Source organism: Rhopalosiphum maidis, chromosome 1, assembly GCF_003676215.2.
Source record: "Rhopalosiphum maidis isolate BTI-1 chromosome 1, ASM367621v3, whole genome shotgun sequence".
NCBI lineage: Eukaryota > Metazoa > Arthropoda > Insecta > Hemiptera > Aphididae > Rhopalosiphum > Rhopalosiphum maidis.
In genome coordinates, this window is record NC_040877.1 from 7,428,720 (window position 1) to 7,455,502 (window position 26,783).

General features: G+C 26.6%; 1 protein-coding gene across 1 annotated transcript; it reads left to right on the forward strand.

Annotated features, from left to right (window-relative positions):
* LOC113560780 lies at window positions 1–26,702 on the forward strand. Its single transcript, XM_026966842.1, has 4 exons — window positions 1–370; window positions 16,487–16,666; window positions 21,248–21,400; window positions 22,526–26,702. The coding sequence occupies exons 2-4, from the start codon at window positions 16,489–16,491 to the stop codon at window positions 23,710–23,712; spliced, it is 1,518 nt and encodes a 505-aa protein (XP_026822643.1). The 5' UTR covers window positions 1–370; window positions 16,487–16,488; the 3' UTR covers window positions 23,713–26,702.
* Window positions 26,703–26,783: the final 81 nt, after the last annotated feature.

Genomic DNA, 26,783 nt, shown 5'->3' on the forward strand with positions numbered 1-26,783 from the left:
GGACACATATTATTACATACACGATCGCGCGAGTCAGACGACCCGTATATGATATACGCTCGTCCGTACAACATAACATCATATAATAATAATATTATTGTCGACATACTACCGCAGCGTGTCGTCGTCGTTATCGGAATTCGTCGTTCGGTTTTTGGTATACATTTGTTGTGAGACAATTTTAGTGTTATCCGTGTCCACAGAGATTCGGAAACGGAACGCAGTCGCCCGGCCGATTTGTCGTGACTGCTTCAGACGGCTCCGGTGCGCTATCGTATTGTGTTTCTCTACGCTTAGGTTTCTGGTCTCGAGAACGATGTCCTTTACGACGGTATCTTTGGATTAGCAACCGGCCGTCCACAATTTTCAGGTGAGTAATTATATAATATTATATACTACGTCGCGATTAGTGATTACGCCAAAACTATATATTGTAAAAATGAGCTGCAATCAATGTGACATGTATCCAATGTTTCACGGATTGTCATAGAAAGTATAATATTATTATTGTGTTATCTCAACAGGTTATAAAATTGTATTTTGGTCCGTTTACATATGTATTGTTGTTATGTAGATGCACGCGCGTTCGCTAAAAAATTGTTGACGAATAGTAATTATTATATAAGTACACACATGCATATATAAGGAGAGATTCGTTTACGCTATCACATGACCTTCTATATTGTATGACTGTAATAGTGTAATAATATCGTATGTGTGACACGATTTTTATAATGTCGTATATTTATTTTCTTCTGCATTGAAGATTTGGAACATTGCATTTTTTAGAACACTCATTAAATCAATTTGAAAAATGTATAGACAATAAGTAATGGTATGCGCGGGAGTAGAAAGATAATTATTATAGCTTTATTCAAGCAGTACGCGCGTAATACTTTTGAGGGGAGTAATTTATAGCCCGAAGAGTAAACATTTATTACGAGTTATGACGCATTCAATTCACATATGTAGTGAAATTGCCTACACAATGCGCCGACTTAAGATTTCCCGTTCGTATTTACCAGATTTTTACATACTTGTATTATAAACGTAATATTTATATTTAAATACAATTTAAATACTATAAATTTGATATTCTGATAGCTAATATCATGGACATCAATATATCTACTGTGACATTAAATAGCAATTACGGTTAACAATAATAAAACAAATTAAAAATATTTCTTAAACAAAGTTACATCATTAAATAAAATATAGGTAACCTTTGAAATAATTGAGTTCATATTTAATTAAAATTTGCGTAGGAAATTAATACTATTCCAAATTTACACAGGAATCTTTTTGGCATTGTATTTCTTTAAAACAATGAAATTATCTACAATAATATAAGTTGTGTTAATGTTTTAGATTCTGAACGAAACGATGATGAATGTATTGATTTTACAATCATGTAAGATGTACCTATATATTTTTTTCTGTTGTTATCATCTTTTGGGGCAGTATATATGCTTCGGATAACAACTTTAAATTTGGTTTTTGATAGCAAATTGGATTTATTTGGTATTTTAGGGATGTCAAAAGTATCAATTTTCCAGTACTTTCCTTAACAATCGAGAAAAAACAAAATTAAAAATAAACCGAAATTTTTATACTAAAGTAGTTTTAAACTAAATTGATTTCTTTATTTTGTTATATATACAATTATTTTTCGTGAAATAACATGTTATAATTTTCAAAATTATTTTGATTGTTTTTGAGTTATTTATAGATTTTTATTATTATTTTTTTTATAAATTCCAATAAGAAATTTATGAAAGAGTAAAAGTGCTTGAAAATTCAATACAAGGTCAATCAAATTTTTTATGACCGTTTGTAGTTAATATTTTTACGGTAATGGATATTCGCTCGTATAATAACTATTTCGGCTCAAACGGTTTATGTTTTTTGTTATTATTCAAGGAAGAATAACCCATAGCTACTTGAAATTTTTATCAAATGTTTATATGATAATTTTCCATACAAGGTTTAATTACATAAGATTTTTTTGATTTTTTTTCTATAAATGTCAATAAAAAATTTTTCAGTGCGACAAAATTTTTGAAAATTTAATACAAGTTTGTTATTACAAATATATATAATTTTTAAGAATACAAAGGCCTAATTTTTTTATATGTTTCTGAAATTTAAATTTTCATGATTTCGTTATATCACTAAAATGTACAATCTACAACTTTTATAATAAAAAATTTATAAAATATTCAATTTTTATAGCTAAGATATGAAAATTTAATACGATGTTCCTTATTAGTAGTGCATACTGAAAATAATTATTTTTTATACAGGTTAGGTTAGGTAATTAAGAAGTAGTTAATTTAAAAGAAATTAAATCGTTAATCATTTTGTTATAATTCAAAAACATTATTTATGGGGACTTAAAACTTTTACATATATTATGAATTTTACTATACGCAATGAAAGTTTCAATATACGTATATTTACACTGTTTTACGATGAGTACAATTAAGTATTATTAACTCAAAAGTAAACATCTATTATGTAATTTGATATAACATAATATATAAATATATGTTATTATAATAATTAAATACTAATAATATAAGTTCAATATTTTTGGAAAAAATGATATTCACTTATTATTAGTTATTATTATAAACTTAAAAGTAAAATAAATGACTTTAATAGGTGTATCAAAAAAATATCATGAAATATACAATATATATACCTACTTACTACTTAGTGATATGGACGACAGACCTTTTTTGCTTAGAATTGTTTTTTGTATACAATGATAAATCATTGAATTCAAATTTAACATATCTATTACATTATACTAAGTATAATGTAAGTAATACAGTACATTTATTACTTACTCGATACCTAATGTACAACAGGAAATTATACAAATATTATTGTCATTTAAAACAGAGTAGATATTTATTTGTATCCATACCTATATTATTATTATATCATAATAAATTTATTTCGAGTCCTTAAAAAATTATGCTCATTAAACATAAGCATAGTGTTATGTAATATAAAAATATATTTACATAATATGTTTTATGCATTTATAACTTATCACTTTATAAGCTTTGCGTACAACGATTAATGCAACAAAAACATTTATTGTTTTTTTGCAGACAAACTGTTTAGCGTTTGAACATTAAATATTTTATGTAAATTAGCTTTAAATAAATAAATTATGAATACATATGAGTACGTTTGTTGTTGTTATTTTGAAATAAACAAATACCTTTCGACAACGTTCACGTATGCATAACAGTATTAATAGTATTATAATATGAATATGGTTGCAACACACTTACCTTGAATTTTATAAGTTAAAAAATTAACTAACTTAATTAAACTTCTCTAATGTATATCATTTAAATTTGATTATGATTTTTCAAAGTTAATAAGTAAGTACCTGTGACCCGGCGTTCGACGTTATTAAATTTCCTGTAAATTAATAATATAGTTGTTTCAGAAATTAAAAATTAATTAACTCAATAATGAATTTAAGTATGTATCTATCTGAAGACATTTCGAGTATACGTTATTATTTATAACCATATATATACATATATATTAGAAACCTTTATATATCGTTTAAAAATGCGATGTTAAATTTGTATATTAACTACTGAAATAACATTCTTGTATTCTAAAACATCGAAATAGTAAATTATAATGTCACTAAGATGACATTGTGTTTAGATAATTAGAGCCTTAAATTTAACGGAGTCTCAATTCCATGCACATTCTACAAATGCCCTACATATTTGTACACAATTTGTATTTTAATAAAGATTTAGGTTGTAAATATATAGAGGTCATTTTATGTTTATAATTACTATTAATACTAGTATATAATTTAAAAATAAAATATTGATTTGAAATGTTAGAATAAATATGTGCGTCTAATAAGTATACTATTAGTTATAATTTAATAAAACAACTTAAATACATACAAAAAAAAAAGATGTTAAAAAATACATTGTAAATTTAAACGTCAAGTCGGGAATAGTAAGAAAAAAATTGTATAGATTATCGTTTACACTTGACATACATAATAAATATAGATTTTCATAAATAAAGTAAACTAGATGAGCATTTACTTTTTTTATAATTTCTATGCTATAAAAAATATTTTGATGGTGGGTTGGAAAAAATTGATTCATCTAATGGTTAACTAAAATTGAATTGACCAGTCATAGACCACTAATTTGCGTTTAAAGGACCTTTAATTCACTATTAATTTATTAAATGTTTAGTGATTCTTTATGCAATTCGACAAACTAAAATAAAATGTAGGTATGATTCCATTTTATTTTATTGTTTTCAATAAAATAGGATTTCAATAGGTTATCATTATTCTTTAAGTAATTCGTAAGAATTCTACATCACTATGCATTATATACCATTCACTCTATACAGTATTAAATATTTTTTTTAATTGTGATTTTTATCTTATTAAATGTAAATAGAATAAAAGAGTGGGCAAGTGGGTATCGATCTGCTGTATAGTAGAGTTGGAGAGTAGGTCACTATAATGGATGTGTTAAATTTGAACGCAATGACATGTATCATTGTATATGAAAAACGATTCTGAACGGATATGATTTGTCAGTTTAGGATAATTAGTAGGATATCATATTATATTATTACCCATATTTCAATTGTAATAAATCGTTATTTTACGCGATTTCGTAAAAAATTAAATTTTTAATGCACATAATTTTTTTTTTATAATAATACTAGAATTTTTTTTACAATTATTTGAAGAACAAGCTATAGAAAATCTTGTATTGGGTTTATTGTAAGAGATCAAATTCATAAATTATGTTTATAATACATTTATATATTTTTTTATAATCAAAGTGTAGAATTTATTATAAATATCACAAGTTTATTATATTCTACTTCTATTAAATAAGTTAGTTACTCACCAGTTACTATGATCATTATTCTTAATCTATTTTACTATAAATGTGTTTGAGTACGGATGATGATTTTGTTAAAAATTAAATTTGTGTGTTACGATGCTGTAACCATAATGATTTACTTATTTTTTGCACGAGAGTAACATATATTTACATTCCTATTTATTTGAATTATATATTATACCAAACTGTATCGAGTCTCTTTGAATTTCCTTTGCCCTTGACCAACAGACCGTACGTAATAGTTCCGCAAACACATTACACGGACCCATTTTCATTATAAACGACAAGATGAAAACGAGAAATTTAAATGACTGGTTCTCGTCCGACAACTTGGTGGCTGTCATGACAATATATTATAATGTCAAAATGACGGTTGCACGTTCTTGAAACAATTTTCATCATATCAAAGTCTTTTAGGAGCAATAGGCACTTAAGTGTTAAGTGTTAATAAATGCTCGCGTATATACCTGTTAATTTACCTCAATAATTTCGTCGACCTTCGCCTAACAAAAAGTTTCCGTCAAAAGCTGTTATAATATCATCATTCATCACCGCTGCTTTTATGCTAATATTTTGTGGTATTGTATAACAGAAAATTTCAGCTTCAAAAATTAATTTTTATTTATAGTTTTAATTAATTTTAAATGGTTAAATAATATAACTAATAATACCATAAAATTAGGTAGGTTCTATTGGTTTAAAAATAACATTAAGATCTTTAAAATTATTTTTACAACTTACGAGGTTATTTGAAATATTTAGTATATTATACTAGGTATTATTATTTCTCTCAAGAATATTAAAGATGTCTATATCGACCCAAAGTAATTAGGTATCAGATAAACAATGGTTTTCGACTAAACTATAATATAGTTATATATTATATAGGGTTAAATTTTGAGTTTCCTAGGAATAATAGGAATTTCCTAATATCCTTAAGTACTTAACAATAGTTTGAAATTTATCTAATTAATCAAAGAAAATTATTTATTTAAGCACTGAAAACGCTAATTCTATGAAATGGATGGTTATAATGTAATTTTAGTAATTTTAATATTGTATTTTTAAAATATGCGTTTCAATCTACAGACTTATAAATTTTCATAAATTACTTTATAAAAAATTATTATTGTTACACAAATACACAATTAAAACATAATTATAAATAATAATATATTATATTTTATACAATTCAATAATAAAAAATATGAAGTTCAAAGTAAAACTAATAAAAGGGACCATGTTTAATAGTTGATATAATGTATTATATGATTTATGTGATTTTCCATTTATGTTAAAATACCAAGTTATTATTATTTAATTTTTTGTGAGTGAATGTAACATAATATAAATATAATAATAATCAATCCACAATAATAGTTATAATAATATATTAATATTTAATAACATAATAATGTATAAAAACAATACAATTTTAGTTTTTAATTATTGAATTTTTTAATTTATTCAACAGATATTAAATAAATAGGTTTTTTAAGTAACTCTGAAAGCTTTTATTCTGTGAAGGAGACTTATGGATCACTGAAGCAGTGTAATTATTTTGATTATACAGACAATACACAAAAAGCAAACTTTAGAAAAAATATTCAAATGTGATTATATATACATATATATAATATGCATAATGCATATTATTTTACATTGAATTTGAATTATTCAATGATAATCAGCCAATATAGAATAAATAGAATAATATAATATTAAAATCGTTTTTGAAATTCATAATTACTAATACATCTATTAGGACCAGGGTTCTAAAATTTATAATTATTTGATTCATTTTATATACAGTAAACATTTAGTTGTTTTGCATATAAAACAAAATACAATTAAAAATTCAAGTTTATATATAAATTAACTCTATTATAGAATTATGTATTTAAAAAAAATTGTTTCAGTTTTATTATTTTAGAAGATTTTTAACAATTTTTATCTATATTTAAAATCGATTTCAAGCCCTGGTTCCTGACCTAAATTTTTTTGAAAACTTAAAAAAATTAAAAAATGAAATATATTTTAACTAATTTGTTACTTAATGTTTCGATGTAACCCCCTATATTTAAATTCTTAAAAATCGTTACTGCTGTAGTGCTATGGCACAAACTATAAACCATATAAACATTAAACTTACCGTGAATCGTGGTCAAACCGGCAAACGTAGGATTTTCTCGCAGTGAACCCAGAGCAGCAAAGCCGGATTATATAGGTTTGATGTTGTCCTGGAATAAATTTATTGCCAATCCAGCAGAAACGCAATTTCGATAAAGCGTCTTATGAACTGACACAATTTAAGTCGTCGTGGATCATCATTAGTCGTTACTGAATAATCGCAGTTAAAAAATAAAAATTACATTATCGATAATCACATTATTTTAAAGTCTTTAGTTATAAAATCTTATAATTTAAAAATGTTTTATCATTGTATATTATATTAAGTAATTTAAATTATATGGGTATATAATATAATGTTTAAGTTAAAAGACATATTATAAAGATTGGGTCAAAAAAAAATTGTATTTATAAGGTATCTGATTAATGAATGTGTAAATTAATTAATTATTAAAAATTAATAATATCTATTAGTAATATTGATTAAAGAGTTTAAAAAAATATATTTCCTTTCGATAAGAGGTAGGTACATTATTAAAATTCCATAAGCATGGATACGGATTGTTTAAAGCTTCAAATAATCGATTAAAATTAGCTTGAAGGTTACTTTCCCATTTTCATTAAAAGCAAATCTTTTAATTTATAAAGAAAGGAAGGAAGAGATAGAGAGAGAGAAGAAAGACTAGAGAGAATAGGGCTGATTCAGACACGTGGCGACATATTTTGTGACGGTGACATTAATTTTGAATTTTCCAAACTCTCTTTCTCTCTATTGAACTAATAACTATTATGGGGTTCTGTGTTGTAAAAACGTTATAATCTCAATAATTACAGATAAGTGGACATTGGTTATTATAGTGGGACACTGTAGGACACCTGTATTAAGAAACACGTTGAAAACACTTCAAAGCCCACGCCCCACATCAACATGTTTATGTTAATATGTTATAAATAATATTTAAAAATTATATGTAATATACATTTGTATAACAAAACTATAAAATTAATTTAAAAAATATCTTAATATTTAGATATATTAACAAATTATTATATATGGTTTGTTTTTGATACTGAATCACGGTGTTCTATTAAATGGAACTAAATTTTTTTTTTTTTAATTTCGTTTTGTGTACAGTAGACCTATGTATATTATTCTCCAAAATATCGCCTTTACAATTAAACAATCATTATAACATAATAAATTGATCATTAACCAAGAACTTATGTGTTATATTCGTCTGGACGTTTAAAAAATATCAACAATTTTATTTAGTTTTTGCTCTCATGACCTATTCAGTTTAAAAATAAAATACCTAGATTTAATTTAATTGAATACTCACAAAATATTATCTCATCTTCTGTGTTTTTTACCTTTTTTTTCTCAACGATTTTAATTCGCTATTTTAAAGGTGAGCTAGGTATGAATTATTTCTCCACGATACAGGAGTATTGTATTTGCGTTAATTTGGAATTAATAATTATATTGCATATAATATGTATGTTCTTTGGATAACTATATCTGAAGTTCTACCGAACCGATTTTCGTGATTTATAATTTTAACGAAAGTATTTGGCGTATCGATAAGTTTTTTAATGATAAAAGTTCAACAAATTTATTAATTAAAAAAATACAATACACGTGGCCTGCCGTATGCACGCATAAATGGTCATAACTCCCACTCTGTATACTACTACGTCGTTGTCGACAGCACGGGTTTATTATTATTTAATAATTTCTAAATCAATTGAAATTTTTATTTATTTATTAACATTTTTAGGTAAAATATTTGCAGTGTTTCCAATATTTATAAATATTATTAAAACTATAGAAGTCAAATCACTTTCAAATACTAAACATTATAAATTTTGCATTATTATAACTATTCTTTTTATTTTTATTTTTATATTATGTATTTTATAATTATTTAGCTATTTTTATTTTATTTTAATACGACACCGACATGTAATTTAGCTAATATTATATGTATTATGATACACCATCATTATTTATGCTATGTAAAATGAAAAATCTTAGGACATATTATACACACTTAGACATCTAAGATAACTGTAGTATTATATAGTACAATAATCGTCAATTTAATCGAGGCACGATTAAAGGAAAATATCACCTAGAAGACCGACAACTCGTTTATTGGGCAAAATAAGTAAGATGTGATAATAGTAAGTTATAGAAAACTCAATTTAAATATTCATAAAAAATCATTGTAAGTTATGCTTATATTTTGTATACCTACATAAGTACTTAAATTCATTTTATTAACTAATTATTGTTGACCAATATAAAATAATTTATAATTTTCAATCATTTCCATGTAGCAAAAAATGTTTAATCAACATTTATATGTAAAAAAAAAAAATATAAATAGCTCAAAAATTATCAAAATATTAGTTTAGTTATATACTATATTTACTTCTTTGAAATAAAACAAATTATTCTCTGTTAAAAGTAAAAATTGTTATAATTTGGATATTAACTATAGATATTGCCATATTAGACGACTATAGGTAAATATTTATCATTAAAATGAAAAAAAAAAAAAATTTAATTTCAAAAGTTATATAATACATACTGATACTATATAAAATTATAATTATAACTAGTCATTAGATGAACTATAACATTACAATCATTATTAGGTACATATTGTAAAAAATGACAATAACAAAATCAAATTTTTATATTAATGTTAAATATTAAATACACCAAATTTATTTTCATAATTCGATTATTAGATACTTTTTAATTTCGTACTACACATAGTTCTAGGTACTTGCCACCAACTAACTAATAAATGTTAATATCGTGATGATTAATTAAATTATTCGGTAAATCATCATGATCTGTCAGTCAGAACGAGAGGATAATAGTGATGCATATTACGAGGAGTGTGTATCAATATTAAATTGTAACAATAGAAATAACAGTACAATAATTGTAATCGCATTAATTTGAAGAACAGATAGACGTGTTGGATCGATCGGTGCGTCGTTGACGCATGAGTGCATGGCGATGCTGTGACGGTCGGTTAGGTATAGGCATTAGTTATAGAATGGACTATAAAATAGTACAGCACTATAGAATTGATTATAGAATAGTCTATTCTATAATTAATAGTATGGGGTCTCGCCGGTTTCGGTGTCGGTCAGCCCGACGTTCTCACATCATATCGATACACCGCTATCGTTATCGTTATAATAATAAATTAATAATAAAAATAATACGAGTAATTATACCATTAAATAGTGATATAATAATAAATTTCAGTACAAGTAACAACCGTCGCAATAATATAATGGGCCTAAATCCCAATAATTTTTTCGTCGATTGACGGCGGGGCCTTTAAATGCGCGCGGACTCGGACTCGTGCCGTCGGGCACTGCTTACACTGACTACAAGAAGTCGACCTCGAAAGCAATAATAATAACAATAATAATAACAACAATAATACATGCACGTATTTTGTAGGAATTGATTTAAAAATAAATCAATACGACACCGGCAATAGTTCGATATATTATGGACAGCAACATTCATTGCACACGTTCCGATTCGATACGCACTGGGTCTTATAAGTTTTATTTACAATTGATCTCGCTGTGGCTATACCTCTATGGCTCTATCTCTCTCTTTCTCTCTCTCTATATATTTATAGTTATATAATATGTATGTATATACCTACCCACATATTAAACATATTTTATATATATATATATATATATACATATATACACACATTAAAATGTGATTTTTTTTATCCCTTTCGGCACATAGTCGTACAACACGAACGAATAATATTCGAGATACGTGCGCAAAGTAATTGCATTTCTCCACTTTATCCGTTTTTTTCAGGTTTTTTTTTTCTTTTTGTCTACTGAAACGAATTTCCTGAACGTCGAATTACATCTATTTCATATCGTATGTCAGGAGTATTTTACGATAAATGATAGTAACCACTAGTCCATTAACCATATATAGGTACCTAACTATTGAGGAAGTAACGAATTTTTTTCTTCGAAACACTCGCTCAGAGATACAGTTTTCATCTATCACTACAAATTTAGACTACCTACACAAACACAATACAAAAAAAATGCACATTGCACAACGCAATATGACATTATAATAATTTATGTGCTTGATTATGTTTTATTTGCGTTTAAAAATAAGTACCTTAAAGTTTTGTATAACAATGGAAGGTTCTATATTAATGAATTCAGTACTTATGAGTTATAGTAATTTAAGTAAAGTGGAACATTGATACTCCATTGGAAATTAAGTTCAATGAAACATAGATACTAAAAAGTCTCAAGTCCTACTATTTTGGAGTACAAAAGCATCCACAGTATTTAAAAAATCAGAATAGTGCCTAAAGCCTAATACTGTTAGAATATATAAATACATTTTATTTATAATTTTAAATCTTTTGATCCACTCACTACAATCATTGTAAAATTGTGTAATAAAAAGCTATCTATATAATATTATAAATCGTTCAAATAAACGTCGACCCATATTTATATCGTATAAAATATATTTAAAAGTAAATAAGTATTAACTACATAATCATACTAATAAGAATAAAAAAAAATTTAAAAAATTTTTTTTTTAATATATATTATTATATATATTTTTTAATATTTTTATATTATATTATATTATATTATTTTATATTTATAATTGATATTTAAATTGGTATTCTCTATCTATCTATGTGTATGTGGTATGTGTATTTTTTAAAGTTTTACTGACAACCAGTGGTTTCCAACCTTTTAATTGCCGAGTACCACTTGACATTTTTATGATCAATACTCGCATCACTTTAATTTTAAATGTTAAATTAAAGATAGTTCACATTTTTTTTACATTAAGTCTTTTATTATTAATTATTTTACTTGTATGTTCTTATTGTTTTATATGTATAAATGTAAAATATTTTAATTTCTAAAACTAGCTATTATTTAAATTAAATAATTAATCTTAAATTTGTTGTTGTTTATTTTGTACAAGAACATTAAAACCAGGGTGGATGGAATTTATTTTTATCCGTAAGGCAGTAAATCACTTGAATCTACTTCTGTACTTATTTTTCAAATACTGTAGCATTTCAGAAATTTCACTTTTATACTTATAAGCCATGATGACAATAAGTCGATTCTACATTTAGTGTTATAAATATTATATATTTATATACAAATTAAGTTGTGGGTTAGGTATATGTTAATAATAATGAATAATGATAACCATATAGGAATAAAATACAAAAATAAAATAATTATAAACAATTTAAAGCTAAGTTTTATAACTTCGATGTAAAAATTATTTTGTAGCTTTATATTTTTTTTTGCAGTGGAGATGATTCAAGATCGTCAAAATTTGAGACGACTATTGCTTGTATGTGTCTTAATGCATTATGTTATACTCGGATTAAATAATATAATGACGATTGTAAAAAATATTTGTTAGTGTCAACTTTTGCACAATCATTAAAATCGTTAAGAGGGTATTTTATAGTCTATCACAAGATCGTTGTTTTATACAACAATGGTGCATTTTAGACTATTCTAAAAACTTTATTGATTGAAAAACCTTAACATAAATCTTCTGTATACTATACAGAATAATTATTTTTATAGTAAATCATTAAAAAAAGTTTATAATTAATAACAATTTATTTTATTTAAAAAACCAAATTATTTTACGCTCTCTGTTTAATAATATGAATAATATGTAAATTTATTAAATAATAAATATATAATATAGTATGTTATACGCGCGTACCCTCCTATATTATGTATTATCATAATACAATTAGTATCATCTTATTATATCTATTATAATTATGCGTTTGTTTGTGATGGAAATGACAATACGTCACGTTGATGAACGACTTCATTCTTCTCTCGAATACTAGGGAAATTCGTATCATAGAAGACAAGAGAAAATTAATTAATTCATTTTATTCATGATTGTTACAGCAATATAGTAGAGGTATGTATTTATTTTACGCGATTTACTTGATTTAAAATAAGCAATAACGTACATTTTTAATCACTTCGAGAAGACTTATTCTGGGAGATTTATTTTAAACGAAATTTGCCTAATAGTTGATAAATATTTTTATTAATCCATTATGGTCGAACAAAATAACAACTCCAGAATATTAATTTATTATAGTATCATTTTAATTGTGTACTTATATAAATGTATAGTAAATGTCAATGATATTTGTTTTGACTGGGTACAACTGTAGTGACCACCACACGAATTAAAATCAATATAAATGAGACAAAAATAATATAATTTACGTATACTAGCTATTTACTTGGCAACTTAGGTATTTATTGAGGTAAAATAGATAAATATATATTATATTGTTATGTATTTATTGTCTTATTGACATCCCAAAGAATATTAAGTTATTTACTTACTATACTAGTACATACACAGAAAGAAAGATTTAGTTAGTTTCTTCACAACGAAAATTATTGTGTAGTGCGTCGACCGACTTTAATTTCAAATGTAGTGCTGTGGCGGGCCCATTAATACTTATAGATATATGATAAAAACTAATAAATCTGAAAACTTCAAATAAGTAACTATAACTTTCAAACTAAGTTCGTTCAACAATTTCTGATAAAGATTCTATAATCATTAATCATCTGCGGAGTATTATTATAAAATTAGTAATACTTGCATTTTAATTCCAGTAATTATTTTTATTTCACAAAATTGTAAAAATATTTATTATTATTAGATTAAATAATATTAATAATTTAATACTTCTATTAAAATTTTTAAATTTAGTATTTTATGTAATAAGTACACATGCAATTTCCATTAATGCAATACATAAAAATGTAGTTTAATTTAAATTATTACTAATATATTATATAGACATTATTTTAATTTATAATTATTCAATATCAACTACTATTTTATCACTTATTGTTAATTTATGGTATAATCCAGAGATAATAACATAATAGTCATATTACAATTGGTATTAAATTTATTGAAATATTATTGAATTTGGAATTCTGGGATAGGATTTATTCGAGCACAATAACAAATCTATACCAAGTCATAAATTGTTATTGCTTTTACGTATTAAATAATAACTATTTTAATTGGTTATAACTTATACGTAGGTATTATTATTGTATTGGTTTAAATGAATGCATTTTCGATATGCAATATAGTTATAGTATAAATGAAACTTACATTTATACCGACCTTAAATATTTAAAAAATGTAATTAAGTATAAAAATACTTTAAATATAATATGATTTTTATAGTATACACAATGCTCTATAGTTGTTATATTATACTCTAAACTACCTATTATGGTATATTCAAATATTTTATATGTACCTATTATAATTTGCAACTCATTATTATTTTCATTATCAAATAATATTAAGTTATATACATTTATTTAAGTTCTTTAATATATTTGTATGTAAGATATAACATCATTATTAATAGGTACTTGAGTATTCAACTATTGTATTTGCATTTATACCAAAATACATGTATTCAAAAATTATCTGAAACGTTTTAAAATTAAATATATTTAGTAAAAATATGGTATTATAGTGGGTTAATATTTTTAATTTAAAATGTGTTTGAAGTTATAAAATAACATTTTCTATTCGAATAAAAAAGAAAGTTTATTATCTATTTAGCTATTGAAGTACTAAATAGAACAGCAATTAAAATACTTAGGTTTGTTTTATATGTTTGAAAAATTATATTGTTTTTATTTTGCTAAGAGAATAATAATAAAATCAAAAATATTCTAAATAAATATTAGAACCATAATTAATCATAAGTTTTCAAAGTGTAAACAGTCATTAATTTTTTTTTCAGTGTATACATTGTGTAAGTACTTTTAAAAGACAGAAATCGATAAAAATGTCATAAAATATAATGAAAAAACAAATAAATGACCTAAAAAATCAAAACTCAAATTATATCAACGCATAACAGTTTTATATTGAAAATTTTTATCCATGTTCGTAACTTCGTAAGTAAAAGCATCTAGGCCGTTAAGGATAAATAATAAAAAAAAAAAATAATCCATAAGTTGAATATTTGATTATTGTTATTAGATAGCTATGTTAGATATGTACACTAATACATATCAATGAAATTTTGTTTGGTTTACTACCAAATAGAGTATAATGTATTAAAAATACCAAAAAAACTTGGTTCATTTTAATGGTTATATTTATGTAATATTTATATATAAATATATATAACTCTTAAATGATAATACTCAGTTCCGAGTATTTTCATCTATGGACTATACTATATCTGTTAATCAATAATTGACCCAAGAGCAAAATTTTCAACGGATTCCCTCGTCCAAAAAGTATATAAGATGGTCTAAATGGGTGGAGGGAGGGGGTAGTGAATTCGTCTTTCCAAAATTATTTTAAACATTTTTAAATAATATTATTGTATATTTTATTAATCGAAAATTGTACGGAAATTTTGAAAAAAAAAATAATAGTTAACTAGTTTATTATAAATTTTCAAAAGAAAAATATTGTATTACTTTGGCCCTTTAAGCGAACAGGCCCGGACGCGCCCTCACCTTATGATTCCTCTTAGTAATGTCACTGCTGTTAATGCGTTATATATCATAAATTTATAACACATTTTAATGACAATCATCGTGTACTCGTGGTATTCGAAGTACTCAAGTATGAGTACTATACAATATTCATGATATACATCTATATTAATATGTTTTATAATATATAAGTTTTTTTTCGCGTCTTTTATTTATTTCAAAGAAATTATAAAATATAACATTTTCTTGGTCGTAGGTACCTATACATTATTATTGTGTAAAAATCGTATTTTCATCTTTAGTATAAAGAATTTAATATAAGTAACAAATAATAATATATTGTACCATCGTTCGCTTTCCAGCATTTTAATAAAAAAATAACTTAATATGTACTAAGAAACTATTGCTTGCTGGCTGCTGCTAAGAAGTTCAGAAAATGCTATAGGTTAATGTGAACATATTGAAATATATCAGTTTACAAGATCAAAAGTTTTTTTTATATTACAAATGGTGACCAGATAAAAAGTTATAAGAAAACAGATTGTACTGATATTAAAATGTACTGGTTTATTTTACTTCTGTATTTTTTTTTTCGATTTTAAATACGCTAGGTAAAATGGGTTAGAATTATATTATTATAGGTACTCCATGATAACGCTGCAAATAATGGATATTATTTAGATATAAGCGATAAATATGTACCTTTATGAGGTATGGTTTTTCAATCTAAATATGTTTATGTCTTATACACAATCAATTCATTTCTTATTTAAAAGTGTACACATTATTTAATGTAAATATTTTATTTGTTATGTATACAGTGATGCGGCAATGTAGCTCTTCATATCGGATGTCTGGTATAGATCGGCGAACAAACGTAGACATACAAATTTTGAGTGCTGCTAGTAAAGCGATTGCGGAAAAATGCTTTTGGAACGCATGCAAAGCATTATCTTTTGGATTGTTTCTGATGGCTGTCGGAGCCATAATGGCCATTATTGGTATGTACATTTATATTTTTACAATATACATAACAAAATATTTATTAAAAATTGAAATTATTTATCCACTTATTGTAATACATATTGCAAACAATACAATACCTATTGTGTATTGTTTAAATAATTATTTTAAATATAATGCGATATGATAAATTCGATTCTCTAAAAAAAAATTATAATAACTATTGCGATGTTTTGAACAAATGTTTTCATTGGATTAGATAATATATATTATATTAATGTATGTTATAATATATTAGATCTATATACTTAATTTAAATTTGCAAATTTGACGATTACATATATGAATATTATAATATAAAAATTTAAAAAATAAATGGATTATTTTAATAATTATAAATTTTTAAAATATTTTTACATGATATAGGAATGTTATAGCAAAAATTGATTTTTTCAATATCGATAATCAGGTGTACTGAAGGTACAAGGCTTTATATTATATAAATAATAATTTCAAAATCAGTTTAGTAGTGTTGGGGGAATAAAGATTTAGTATATATTAGTTACATTAGTACAATAAAGAGGCAACTGACCTAATAAATATTAAAATATGTAGATATATATAACCAATGTAGTAAGAAATAGAGAAATCTTAATCATTATCGAGCAACTAGCAATGATAATAAAATTTAACTAGGAATGCTATCAATATAATTTTAATCAAATAGATATATTTATTAATTTATTGATATATTTTTTCCTAGTTTTTGTTGTCATTAATAATATTCATTATTCGTTTTATTACGTAAAAACACACAAATTAAAGGTTTAAGCCGTATTCGGATAGATTTAATATACATTTTAAGTGTATATAATATACAACAACCAGTGAAAAACGTTTTTCTTAGATACTATCAACTTTATTGAAATATCTAAGCAATAAAAATATCATAAGACTACAATGGTTGATTCGTATAATCCTTACGTTAAATCTCTTCTCATTTTCCACTCTATTTACTACCTATATCAAAGTATCAGTTTTTTTAAATATTTAATATTAGAAAAATATTTTATATTTATGAAGATGAATAAATATAGCACATAGTATTATAATATATATATATATACTATATAAGTTATTGCTAATAATAGTACTATAAATTTCTTTCACGAATATAAGAATTAATCATTAAAACATTTAATATCCTGTTAAAATCAAATTAATTTATGTCTAAAATCGTATTTTATCGCAGCAGTGACCTGTATATGGGTTTTATTTATGTTTAATAATAGACTTTTAAGAGTACTTTACGTGTGCAAATGTGCTATTAACAGTACCATGGAAAAAATGTAATAAATATTTTATTAATATTTATATGATATTTTCACTCTGAGTGTGATGATTAATTATATGTAGTTGATATTTTTATTGATAGATACGTAGCAATTTTTCTTATACATAATAAAATATATATATATGAAAAAATATTTTTTGTTTTTAGATTTTATTGATTTTTGTTAACAGTTAAAGTCATGATTTACATTCACCTTTTACATCATATTTATAAATTTAACATAATATATTTATAATATATATATAAGATTATTATAATAAACAGATAACAAACAATTATAACTCAAGAATTGAACTAATATTTGTGTGGCTTAATAATCGTTGGTGAATTTTGATTTGTTTATTAATAGGTTATTAATAAAACTTGTTATTCACTATTCACCATTAACCATTCAACAATATAATAAATTGTTGAATTGTTGTACCTATTTTAAAATTGATATTTGTTAATTTATTCTACTCAAAAGTAAACCATAATAAAATTATATTCTTCATAATAAGTAGAGCATACTTACCTATATTTATAGTTGGTTTATACGTTGATGGAATATAATGTTATTTAATGATACAATATGTAGGTACCAGTTACCTACCTCACACTGTCTTTCACCGTACTTTTAGCCTAATCGATTGATACATTTGAGTTATTTTTATTCATATTATGTTTGTAAAATTAACATACCTACCATTCACACATAGTTATAAACTAGGTTGAGTAGTTGTACACTACAAACAGCTGATGAATTATCCGCATAACCTGAATTATAGTGAATTACTTCTGTAAAGAATAAAAGCAACTAAGTGATCATTTATTTTCTTATGGTAATTTTTTTAAGGTACATTTTAATGAAAAACTAATATTTTTGTCTTTTAGTTTAATTTACGTATATATAAATAATAATTGAATAACCCTACAATAACAAAACAACTTAAATAACAATATTTGTATAAAATTATTCAGTTATTTATTATTTGAATGATTCCTTTTAAGTCATCAACAATGAATGATTAAATGATAAATAAATAATTTTAAATCGATTTTAGTTTTCTGAAATATTTAGTTTCTTATTATAAATGGTTCATGGTTCGGGTATTGATTGAATTATAATTTATGTATAAAGTATTAAGTAGGTAGTTTAGTTTAAGTTTTTGAATGAGTAACAAATAAGAATTGATATTTTTTGTACCATTTATAAATTTAATTAAATGTATTGTTTCAAAATTATAAATTTCTATAATATTTAACAAAAGTTGACTTTAATCCGATTACATGAGTTGTTTAATATAATTTCCTTAAGGCTAAAAATACTTGTTCAACTGTAGAAGAGTTACGTGAAACGAATCAAAATTTTCATGCATAAACTTTAATGATCCTGAACCTAACAAAACAAAACAAAATCAAGTAACTAAAATTTAAAACTTGTTCAATTAACTTCTATTCAAAGTTCAATTAAAAAATTATACTATAAGTAAATCTTTATAAAAGGTAAAAATCAACATTTATAAGTTATATTTTAAAAGGATTAATAAATTTGAAAACTAGGACACTTTACTGAATGATTTATAAAATTCATTATTAAACAACTTTAATATCATTCTGAATATAAATAAATGCAGAAACCCCATTTTTTTACTAAGCTACCTTACTATTTATTAAAATATTGTTAAAACGATTTTGGCCTTCTTTCATACAATATAAGTTCACTTATGAGTTATGATCCTTACAGTATCTTAGTATCCTACTGTATATATTATATAGTATTATACCTCTACAGTTTACATTTTGAGACGTTGAATACAATTCTTTACTATTATTTATTATTATAAATTATTAAAATGTATAATATGTATTATGAGTTATTTCGGTCCTGATTATGAATTACGAAAACAGTACATTATTAATAACATCATGATATCGCAAGCCGTTATGCTATTTATGATTTATAATTATGTATATAATATGGCGTATATTAGAACTTTATCTATCTTATAAATTGGTATTTTTATTATTTTTTTTTTCTTTCAATATTTGAATTGAAATAGTGTGAGGTATGATTTTTTGGCAGTTTTAAGCCAAAGTCATTCTAACATAAATATATGCTCAAAAGTGTATTGGATTATTAACTTAAAAGTTAAAATACATTTAGTAATCCGATAAACCTACTAATAAACTATGTGAATATAAAATATAATAAATATTTTCTAAGAAACAAGGCACATATACCGAATAAATCAATTGAATATTTCGTAAATTATCATTTTTAATTTACGGGTGCATATCGATTCCGCCGATTTTATATCAATTTCGCCGGCTACCATTTATAATATCTACATATTGATTCCGCCGGCTATTAATTCCACCGGCTACTGTTTATCCCTCTCTTGTAATTTGTAAATGTATTTAAAAAAATACAGTCCTACATAATATACTATATAATATATATATATATATTTATTAATAAATTATAATAATAATAATAACAATAATTGTATAATAATTAAAAACTAAAATGTATAGTCTAATTAATACGTGTATATTATGTGAGTATATTCCGTACGTATTGCTATAACGTATTACGCTACTTATAAATGTCAATGATGATTCTTGCTTTTAACTAAAAAAACAAAGTATTAAAAATTTATCAAATGATTTGAACGATAATAAAATTTCTAAGATCACTTATTTAAAACATGTGTCCAAATATTACCAAAAGTAGTTACATTTATATTAATTAGATTATACATTTTAATTTTAAAATTAAACTTTATACAATTATTATTACCTATCATTTTATACAGTTTAGACTATATACATTTTAATATTTTATAATATATTCACATATACGTATTAATTAGAATGTACATTTTAGTTGTGAATTATACAATTATTATTATTTTATTCTTATTATATACTATATATTTAAAAATACATGTACAGGGGGGGGGGATAAACAGTAGTCGGCGGAAACGATACAAACAGATAGTTTGTAATTTTCCTAAACAGATAGTTTCGGCGGAATCAATAATTCCCTGCAATTTACTGCTCAAAATATTATACCTGTCCTATTTTTATTAATATTTCCATTAGTATTTAATATTAAGCTTTATAAAAAGCTAAATATTCCATTGTTTGAATTTCGATACGCCCTTTTTAGTATATCTACTTGTATTTATCAAGTTTTGATTTAATAATTCTACTTACAAATTGATTGGGATTTTGCGATTTGAAATACATCTTATTCTTACTGTTGACAAACTTTTTATAGGATATTACGCGGAACAACTTTCATCAGATGATATTGTCACGAAAACTGATAGTGGAAATTCGAGTACATCCACACGAACAACAAAAACGACAAAAAAAACATCTCATATATATAAATTGTCATATGCTGGACCAATTGTGATGGGCGTTGGAGGTAAATATTAAGTGACATTATTATGTGCAATACAGGATTTAATTTATCAGATAATAAGTACCGTCTAAAAAACAAATCTTAATGAAAATCTTAAACGTACATAACCACAGCTTACATAATTATGATCCGTACTTAGTCTTAAAAATTTGACAGTCACCTATACTCTCATTAAAATGTTAAAATATAAATTTATGGATTAATCGTGTAACAACTTAACTTATATACTTACTATGTTTGATAGATTACCGTAGATCATCGTCGTAAGGTGTATCACACGATTTATCGGTTCAGAATAATGCATATTTTTGGAATACTTTTACTTTTACAAAAAAAAATGAAAACTTAAAAAAATATAATTACTTGATAATAAAAGAAGAAAAAGTTTTAACATTTTATTTTTTTGCCCAGGGTTATCCTTAAAACTGTTGTATATTTTTCAATTCCGACAATCTCTAAGTACCATCTGTATTAAATTAAATATGCTAGGTATTTGAAACTTTTTTAGTACTTTTTTATTACCCCTATAATATAAAAACGGTAAAAATAATAATATCCGTCGTTATTTTTATAATTTATGTTAAAAAATTGATATCTAATTATATATACATTATATACGTTTCAAATAACTTGTATATGATGATAAAATTTCAGTTGTCTGACTGTTAGAACCTATAATAATAATTATTATTTATTATATATGTTTTTGTATAATAAAAAACCAATAAAGATAATTTCAAGATCGTTTATTACTTAACAGTTAGTAATTAAGTCATTACATGTGGTGAATATTTTGTAAATATATACTAGACATATAAGTCTAGTATATAAGTACTTATCTATTTAGAGTTTCTGTAATCTGTAAAATTATTTTCTCTAATCATAAAAAAATAATCCGTCGATTTTTTCATAAAATAAAAAATATATAATAAAAAGAATGTAGTGTGTCGTGAATAAATTGTTTTCCAACGTTTTTTGGACTTATTTTTAAACACACGATGATATTTATAATATTATTTGGTCTTAATGATGTAAGCGTGTCACCGCATTTAGGCTTGAGTTAGAACGTAGTTGTGAAATAAGTTTGAGAACCACTGGTGAAATGATGACCGAGGACTCGTGTTTCAGGGTTCATCGTTGTGGCGGCGTGCGTGATGACGTTCGAGGCGCGCGATCGGGCGGCGAAGTTCATGTCTAACCAATTGAAAGTAATGGGCGGTGGGGTCGGCGCTGGCGGTGCCGCGTCGGGCCATCGCGGCCACGGCCGGCAGACGCCATCGGCCGGTTACCTGTCCAGGGGCGACAGCGGCCGGAGCAGCTATCAGAACCCGTGCGACGGCGGACGGCACAAGATGAACAAGAGCCCGTCGGCGCCCAATCTGGCGGCGGCCGCGGCGGCGTCGAACCGCGGACCGGGGGGCGCCGGACAGTCGGGCGCCGGCAGATTGCCGCTGCGGCACAAGCACGCGGTGCACGTACTGTCGTCGACCGGCGGCCGAGCGCTGCTCAGCCCGCACACGTTGCGCCGGCAAGCCATGTCGATGGACACGCAGGACTACAACCCGCTGTTCTCGCCACCGCGTTCCCGTCACAGCAGTTCTGGCCTGTTGACGTATAGCAACAGCAACTGCAGCAACATCTTCGGCAATTTCAACTGCAACGGCAACAAGCAAGGCGGCGACGGCAGCAGAGAGTCGGTCAACGACCCGATGAGGACGTCTTCCAGGGGATCGCGGGGCTCCATGGTGCTGGATCTGCACGTGCCCAACGAGTGTCCGGTGACGATGCGGGTGCGGGACAGGAGCCGCCGGTCGGACACGGCCAAGCGGCACGTGCTGCGCCGGCAGACGCCCGTCGAGCTGGACGACACGATAATCGCGTACGCGACCACGGCCATGGCGGCGGACCGGCAGCGGGCCAAGCGGTGCACCACGCGGTCGGCCACTTGTGACGTGCCGCACGCGATCAAGTCGAAGCGCAGGCGGCAGGACTCGAGTTGCTCGGACGTGGTGGCGGCCCGCCGGAGGTCCGGTTCGCCGGTGTGCGGAGCCGGCGGCGGATGGCGTTCGTCGGCCAACGACGTGGTCGACGCCGCCGAATGGGCCAGGACCGCGAACCGCACCGCCGGCGGTTCGGCCGTGTCGTCGCCGCAACGGTCCGCCGACCGTCAGATCGCCGGCGCGACACCGGCGCGACGACCGCAGTCTCCGTCGGCCGATGTCGCGGACGGCAGCAAAATGTCATTGTCCCGGACGTGTTCCGACATCATGTCCATCGACAAGTCGTTCGAAGAGTCCAACTACAGTAGTTCATAGACGGACGATTTGCTGTGCGCATAATGTGCGGCGTAATCGATTCGTAAGCGATATCGGTCTGCACACACGTATAATATTATTATTATTATTATTATAGTGCCATATAAGATATTGTGTTATATTATAGGTGACATACGGCGACACTGCGAATGTATATTATATTTTTAGGTTTGACGGTATATTCGAATCGGATACCGCGGTATCGCGATGTTAGAACCCGCGATGTGTATACCTAACCCACTGCGTCAGTCGGCATAATATTATAATAATATGCATAGTGTAATACGGCGTTACCTACTTTTCGGTATTGTACGGTAAGTCGGTTCTTCGCGGTACTGCGCGGTATACCGTACAAGTGGTATCCGAATAAACCGGTTATCCAGTTATTATGGTTGTTTTTAGTCGTTAGTTTTATACCTAAGGTTTACCCGAAAATCCTTCAACCCTAAATGAAAATGTATACTTTCGCTGCTATGTAATAATATTATACTTTGTCGCACACGCCGTCGTCGTGCTGCACGTCATGATATTATGTGTAAACCCCCAAGTACGCCGACTTACGCGTATATGTGTGTACTATTATAGCTGACATTCGATATAAATGATTATCGTTGCGTAGTGTTCATTATATAATTTTTTTTTTTGTCCATAATATTATCGTCGAGCCGTTCAAAACGATTATGTAGAGGTATGTAGAGTCGCCAAACATCGATTTACTTACCGCGAGTGGTTCATTTAACGTGGGTAAGACATAACTTGAAATGCTTCTAGGATATAATAATTTTTAATATTTTTTATCGTTATGGTTTTATTAAATTTTTCAATCGACAATATCCGTTTTTAATTTACCATTCCAAAGTAGTATATTTTTTTAGAGTACTTCGCGGAGTATAAAAATCGAATTTCAAACGAGTATAGTTTATTGGTTATAATCAATTATTTGTACAAGATTTGATGTCGACAGATTTAAATATTCCGAATAATATTTTGCTTCGGAATTTACAGTTTAAAAACATGTCGTTGTTCAAGAAAGTAAAATACTCAAAAAATGATAGCAATACACAATAGTATAATGTATAATTTTTTTCTCCAAACAAATGTCACGTAACGATTCAGATTATATAAAGAAATATTTCAGAAATAACGAGTGTTCTACGTTGAATGAATCAACCGGTATTATATATAGGTTAGGTACTTGTTATAATTCAAAAGACGGGTAATATTAATATTATATTCACTACCGCGAGTTGAAGTTGCTTAAGAGTAATTTTACTACAGTATAATATATCAGTATATTATTGTTGCAAGTTTAATGGATTTACGAAATATTTGGTGTATATTATATCAGTGTAAATATATAGTATTTGGTTAATTCAAACGGGGAAAAGTATTTAATTAGCGGCATGTGTGCGTATTACAGATATTAATGGTTTCTTAATTCAACTTCGAACCTCGTATTACCGTGACGTGTCACTTGATTCTAGGTTCTTGGAATGCATAATGAAATAATAAAACCCCCATAGAGTAATAAATAGCCCAAGATAAAAAAAATGTTTAGAGGTGTTTTCATATAGCCGTGATATAATAGTTTAGCAGTAGCATAGTGTAAGACGTAGGTACTGCCAAATGTAGTAACATGGAATAGAGTGAAAATGGGTGTGTTGTTTTGTATGATTAGGATTAAATATAAATGATTTCCTTAAAGATGCCGATTTTTTAAAACTCTTTGAAACAAATTATATATTGGAATTTTGTTTTAAACAATTTTTAATGATATTTAATTATCAACGTGTTATCTAAACATCGATTTATGATAATTATTTATTTGAAATTCCATAAAAATAATTTTATATCATGTAGTGCAAAAATGCACTATCTTTTACTTAATTTAGTTATTATATAGGCACCTATGTAGGGTTTCAGTTTTATTACTCTTAAACTTTATGTGTACTCAACGCATAATTGATCAAAATATTTTATTGTGCCAATCAATTTACTTGACATTTTTCCATTAATATTTCCAGGCATGTATATTCTATACCTTCATAATATTTTGTGATTTTTTTGACTGAGACGAGCATTTAATCTGAACTCAATGCCTTGAAAAATGTAAAGGAAATCCTCAATCTGTATTTAATTATCGATATCAATCATCGATGTTGTATCTGAATGATAACAATTAATAATGGATTTTTTTTTAAATATATTGTTAACGGTCTGTGTTTTCAATGATTAGTGATAGAAACTTTAATAAAATACAATGAATCGGTATTTTATATTTTATTGGAGTTATAAAGAAAAATGAAGATTTTAAAAATAGTTTGATTAACTACCAAATTAATTCCAAATAGTAAGGTTAAGACGTAAGTGTTATAGTATTTTACTAATCTATTTATCGTTCGATACCATGCAATACCGTAGTGTAATTATGTTTTGAACCATTTTATATGCAATAGGTACATAATAAACAGGCATATATATTCGAAATTTATCTTTGATCTGTTGAATTATTATATAATTATGTTATTGATCACGTGTAAAATTGTTATGCATAATGGATTGGAACAGATTCGACGACGGTGTTAATATATACATTTTCTGGGCATCAATCAAATGGTAACGGTTAAATTGGCTACGTCATTAACAGTGAGGTAGAGAAACCCCAATTTCATACCGCCTGCAAAGGGAACGTGAAACTATTTCAAACATTTATTACATTCAGATAATCAGGTTACTGTCATTTCTATTCAAATATTTCTCTCGGGGGGAGGGGGGAACTCAACATCTAATGTCTCAAGGCTTTTGAAATTCTGATAAACGGCATACGAAAAACTGTAACGTGATTGTTCGTGAATAAAATCTCGTCGTATAGTAATATTATACTTAAATCTCGTATCGTATACAAATAAAATGTATTCTTATTACTTATTTCTAATTTTTTTTTTAATAATAAATGAAGACACGGAGTAACGATAAATTTATTTCATGAATTAAGACATCATCTAATATATATATATATATATATATATTGTATTATGTAAAACTGTACAATTTTACTATATACAGTTAAG